At 39.3% G+C, this 6331-nt stretch overlaps 2 protein-coding genes across 2 annotated transcripts; both read right to left on the reverse strand.

Annotated features, from left to right (window-relative positions):
* Positions 1–7: 7 nt before the first annotated feature.
* Positions 8–533, reverse strand: SARC_01740 (hypothetical protein). Its single transcript, XM_014304551.1, has one exon. It carries the CDS (start codon positions 404–406, stop codon positions 65–67), a length of 342 nt encoding a protein of 113 aa, XP_014160026.1. The 5' UTR covers positions 407–533; the 3' UTR covers positions 8–64.
* Positions 534–2161: 1628 nt separating this feature from the next.
* On the reverse strand, positions 2162–5773 carry SARC_01741 (hypothetical protein). The gene is made up of 7 exons (XM_014304552.1): positions 5649–5773; positions 4827–5082; positions 4352–4460; positions 3865–3982; positions 3442–3726; positions 2810–2984; positions 2162–2558 (listed from the first exon to the last, which is right to left on the reverse strand). Exons 1-7 carry the CDS (start codon positions 5749–5751, stop codon positions 2513–2515), a joined length of 1092 nt encoding a protein of 363 aa, XP_014160027.1. The 5' UTR covers positions 5752–5773; the 3' UTR covers positions 2162–2512.
* Between the last annotated feature and the right edge of the window lie 558 nt (positions 5774–6331).

Raw genomic sequence — 6331 nt, forward strand, 5'->3', positions numbered from 1 at the left:
CGTATATATATTGAAATTGTGTCACGCATGTATGTTGATATATACATAAACGTAACAAATATTGTTATGGCGTAAGTGTAGGATTACCGTCTTTCCCCGTATCCAGACTATCATTCTCGAACATATCATTCATGCTCTCTTCGCTTATACCTATCGTCGCTACCGCCTTATTACGAACATTGTGATTCCAGCACACTGCGTTACTTAAACGACCATCATAACTTAGGAATACAAACAACAGTTTTAAAAGCTGTATGTGAGATTCGCCGTTGTGTTTCAAGCAGAACGCTGGAGTATTAAGCTGACGAAAGAACTCCTCTCGCTGTGCACTGCTTATAGTTCTGGGTGTGTTTGAGTCTTCTGTGGTACATAATTCGCGCAGTCGGAAAACCACTTCCATCGCCATAATATTTTCTCTACATTGGCGGAACAATGGTGTAATACTTTCTTTTGCTTGTCTGGGTGTAAACTGTAGGCACTTCGTACTTTTTTCTGAATCTACTGCTAATAAAAAAATGTAAAATTAAGGTGCGAAATAAGACCACCGACTTCTCTTCATTCCACTGGACATGTGCGGGAGGCTGTGATACTGCTTTGTACGTATCGGAATGAAGGCATAGCACCCGCAATTAGCCGCACTCGCTTCTCTGTGTCAGCAATCTGATTGGTGGCAAAATGTAACCGACTAACACGACAACCAATTCGCCCTGCTGCTTCATCAACAATTTGACAAAGTAGTTTACGTCTCGCAGGTATTTGTATTAACACATGTATCCAAGCTTTAGCTATTTTTTGTTTGATGACAGCTCATGTCCTTCGATAACCTTAACATTATGACCACATTCTACTTCACCTAAGGAGCATATACATGCTTGAAATACTCCATCGCGTGATTGGTATCATTACACTGGCGAGCTAATAGTCACATCCGCATGCAGCTTGTTTCTATCCGATTTTTTTTAGGGTTTTAGAGCTAGGTTCTTTATATATTTACCACCCCTCTTTCAGAATTCGTTTAGTTATTTCTATGCCTGTTATACCGGGTTGTAAGCGTCTAAGCCTTTGAGTTGCGTATCTATCAGCTTCAGCAACATACAGGGGAATAGCCATTGAGTTGCGTATCTATCAGCTTCAGCAACATGCAGGTGAATATCTGGTTTGATTGCTTTGGGTAGGGAGATAATGCGATCTTGTACATCGTTGGTAATACGTATCAGTATTTTACCGCACACATACATCGTGGCATCATATTTTTGCTTCTTTCTTACGTGCTGTTGCTGTACTCTCGAGCAACGAGAACCTGAGGCATCCATTGGATAATCCAAAAATGGAAATTGTTGCTAGTATCAATCAAAGTAAAGAACGGGTGCTTCAGGTATATCATACTGACAGTCGACGCACTGAGATTGAAGGTTTTCATTCAGACAACACCCCTCGCGGTGCCTAAGCATCAATTCGGGTTTCCTTCTTCAATGGCGTCACCGGCGTCAATGGCGTGATGGCCGATGTAGCAAGGGTTACGCCACTTCACCTTACATAGTCTACAATGAAATCAGTCTTATATATCAACCCAACTATTACATATATTACACAGTTGAACACCAGGCTCATCCGTCGATGGTGTCGATATTTTCATTTTCAAGTCTATTGTATACCAAAGCATATAGTATACTATACTCTACGCTTCACTTATACATAGAGGTAAGAAAGACAAGAACTATAGTATGATTTTAGTAGGAGCCAAGCCCATTCTAATTATAAGAACGATGAGTCATCAATGAAATTAAACTGTATTACTACCAGGTAGGCGCTATATTTTCGTTGTTAACAGCTAAGTACCGTTCCTGTCGGTAGGTATGCTATAAAAGTCCAATGAAGTATGTTAAAATGAAAAACTGTAATGCTATATCTACCAATGGTGCTATAACGAGTGGCAGGCGTAAGCTTCAGTCATAAGTGATGGCAGGCGTAAGCGTCAGTAATATGACCAAGGTAGGCGTAAGCGTCAACCATGTGATCAAGGCAGGAGTAAGCGTCAGTTACAACGAGTGGCAGGCGTGAGCGTCAGGCTTAAGAGACAGTCGTAATCCGAGCAACTTTTAAAGGCAGCCATAATGAAAATAGTCTTAATCATTCTCTATTTTATATGTTGACAAGAGGGATAGAATTGTACAGATTGCACTTACTAGCTACTGGTGGCATGCTGCAGTGCAGCCAGTGCCGTGACTGCGCCTGCATATCTAAAAAAAGCACCAAGGTCTGAGTTTCGGCATGCTATTGATGTCAACAACTTCACAAGATGAGAAACTCGCATTACTTATCTTTTAAATCAACAACAGTCGAGGTTTATTATATGCGGGTGTTGTTTCAAGGTTCTCGTTCTCTGCCGCGAAAGAGTATTCCAACACCGGAGGGTATCACTTGTTGTGCGGATGGTAGTTGGTCGTGACCCTTTACTCTACCTTGTCAAATTTGCTGGCTCTATTTGCGAGCACAAGTAGACTGATATCAACTAAACACCCCCTTCCCACCAATTTGATGGCGTGATGCATTGTGATCTGGTTTGGGGAACAGAATAAAGATGATTTTTTATATAAGAGGTGACAGCGTCAGGTCATCATCGTTGTGACACTCGTCCTCTGGGAGGTATAATGGATTGAGAGCTCTAGAGCAGTCCGGCAACACACTGCTTTGTGATTAGACTTGTCGATGCCCTCATACTGTGTGCTACAACGGTCGCGAGAATTTAAAGTGCTAAATACACCTATATATTGCTTATGTCCAAGCTGGCTAAGAGGAACATACTCACCTGCAATAGGCAACGATCCCTGGAGGTCCACCTTCAACAACGTGGGCTGGTAATTCTTCGAATGGATTCCCCTCTACATTGAGCAGTTCCAAACTCTCGCATAATCCCAACTCCACTGGGATGGTGTTTAGTTCATTATCATTGATATGTAACGTGTGTAGAGATCGTAGGTCGCCTGTGTGGTTAGCAATGGTGAAAGAAAGTTTAATATCACATCACAAAGCGGACTATTACAGTAGAACTGCATACATGATTTACTGAGAACATTATCGAGTCATAGGTTCAGGGCGATAACACAACAGATATGATCGCATACCAATATAGAAGAATATATACATCTGCTCGTGGAACACTGCCGTTCTCGTGGTGTAGCTTGACTATCATGATCTGATACACGAATAACAATTCGTGAATAGCAATTAGGGTTGCTCATATCTGATTTAAGCAGATCTCAAGTTGAGCGATCGCTAGTCTTAATCTTACAGCACCATTCAAAACAATCATAAGTGCCACAACTTACGACATTACGTAGGTTTACCAACTCATATTCAACATGCGGAGTGTGTTAAGATGCTGTGAATGTGTTCAGCTACTCACGTGTAAAATAGCTCAAAAACCACAGTTTAACATACCTATACACGGAGGCAATGCGAGCAATCCGTTCTCGCCAATATATAGACTGGATAATTCAACTAGAGTACGGAGTGTGTTCGGTAGGTACTCAATCTCGTTCGATTGCAAAGAGAGATACTTAAGTTGTACTAGTGCACCCATTGTGGGTGGGATCTGCTTCAGACTGTTTCCCTCCATGTCAAGGTGGATGAGATTTGTCAAATTGCCTATGTTCTGGGGCAATTCTTGGATGTCGTTATTATTCAGTTTTAATATGGTCACGTTGTGCGCCCGGCATATAGATTCTGTGAGTTTGGGGAAAAATTGCACTTTGGATTGGCACGACTTTTACAGAAGGCAATTAACTGTGAATGTAAATTTTGGCAACAAGGAGGGATACAATGAATTTTGATGTGAACAAGATTTCTGCTTTTCGAAAATACCTGGTAAACTTCGCAAATGATTTCTGGCCGCGCAGAATTCACGCAGTTGTGCCAATTGGTCGATGTCACCAGGCAATTCGCGTATCTTGTTTTCTGAGATGTCCAACTTCCCAAGACGCTACGCAGGGAGAAATAGGCAACAGAATAACGAAGTCAACGGATAGCACTACTGTCTCGTATAGAATCAATTGAAAATGAGCATCTGTTGATATACGTGTCTTCGGATGTAGAACTACGTGTATCCTCACAGGAAAGTAAATATATGCATCCTCATAGGAAAATAAATATACGGAAACACCTACATGTATAAAACGAACGTTCAATCATCGTCAGTTTTGTAACTGATTCAATAGAGTAAATACATATATACACACCAATACTGGCTACCAAGCACAACACAAGCAGAATTTCAGTCCTAATCGTATCCTACTCTCAAACACAAACAGGCTCGAAATATCATGTGTAATATAAACGTAGAAGGACATACCCTCAAACCTAGCAATGGTTCGACGTTCATAGTCTTCAGCATGTTATTGTCGATAGCTAGTCGCTTTAAAGCCGACAACTGTGAAACCTTAGCAGGTATCTGTGTAAACCTGAGACGATGCGCGGGTTGAAAACCAGGTTTAATTAGATAGCTGGACTTGAAATGGACTAAACGTCCGTGGACGTAAAAATGCAACATTCTAGCTTCCCATCTAAGATTTCCGAGATATGGAGCTTGATCTAAGCTACAATATGCGCCCTTTCCATACATTACGTGCGTGGGCTTTTAAGCAGATCGATGATGTTACTGGGGTATAAGGAAATTGCATTCGTGCGTAGTTTACATGAATACTTGGTTTGGTATGTATAAGTGTATATATATTTGGGTTGATGTATAGAAGTGCGTTAAAATCTATATATACTTCACACGTGACTGTGTCATTGATATGATTTCGCTGCGCAGTCCTCTCACTTACTTATTCCGCGATAGTATCAATGTCACGATCTTGACAAGGCCATCAAAGAATCCGTCCGGGATGTCTGTTAAATTGTTGCTTTCCAGGTTAAGCTCGTCCAGCTTTGTGCACATTCCCAGCGACAAGGGTAGGTGCGTTAACTGATTGTACCGTAAGCCGATACGTGTCAGGTTGGTCAAGTTGCCTATGTTCGCCGGGAGCTCAGTTATCTGGTTGTTTTGCATATCCAAAGTCTTCAGGCTATAACAAGTTGCCACTGTGTGGGTAAAATAAGTGTGATGAGTCACATAACAAGAGTCGATTGGGAGGACGCGAAAGTTGTGCGTGAGTATGACAGTATCGCCAATGATGCTTATAGAGGCTTTAGATATGATTTACCTTTCGGGGTGTAGGACGGGATAAAATACTAAACTGGAAATAGTGTTCATCAGTGATCTGCATAGAATACTACAGAGATGATATCTAGCTCTATAGTCGCTGCCTGAAATGTTCAATAGAAAAATATCAGTTTTAAATGTTGTATAGGAATTGGAGGTGTATTTCCTTATCCATCTTACTATGTAGGCAGACAGTGAGCGCAGGACACCTGCAATTGTTTTTGCTATCGATTTACGGTTTTGATATAGTAGGTGTCGTGATAGGTGCCATCGGCAATTGAAATTACAATAAAAACAACTGTAAAATACGAATTATACGCAGTAACTCTTGTCTAAACTCAAGCACATTACAGTGCCGTGTGTAACGAACTCTGAGTGTTGAGTGATACCTATCTGCATTGCCACTCGATTCTCCGGCAGCTCAACATACAACAGAAGTACATACCTGGATCGATTGTTTCTAATGAATTGAATGCCAAGTCCAAGACTTGCAAACATTTGAGTTCCCCTATCTCGTCAGGCAGCACTTGAATCTTGTTGTTGCGCATACTTAGAAACTCCAAATTCTGTTGAAGTCATGGATAGCAAATCAAAAAATTGATGGGTATTTTTATCGTTTAAGGTATATATATATATATATATATATATATATATATAAAGATATATATATATAAAGATATATATATATATATATATTTTATATTTAAATATATATCTTTATAGAATTATATGTATAAATATATTCATTTATATTTATATTTATATATTTATATCTATATATATATATATATATATATATATATATATATATATATATATATATATATATGTATATACATATGTATATACATATANATTTTTTGTATAGTTATATACACTCAAACTGACACATACACTCACACACACACACAAACACACAAACACACACACACACACATACACACACACAAAATCACACACACAAACACACACATATATATATACCTACATATATATACATATATATATATCTATATACCTACACATATATATATATATATGAATTTACACAAATATAAATATACAAATACATATCAGCACACACACACGCACATACACACACATATATATATGTACAATATATTATAC

The sequence above is a fragment of the Sphaeroforma arctica genome (genome assembly GCF_001186125.1).
Source record: "Sphaeroforma arctica JP610 unplaced genomic scaffold supercont1.71, whole genome shotgun sequence".
In the NCBI taxonomy this organism is placed as follows: Eukaryota; class Ichthyosporea; order Ichthyophonida; genus Sphaeroforma; species Sphaeroforma arctica.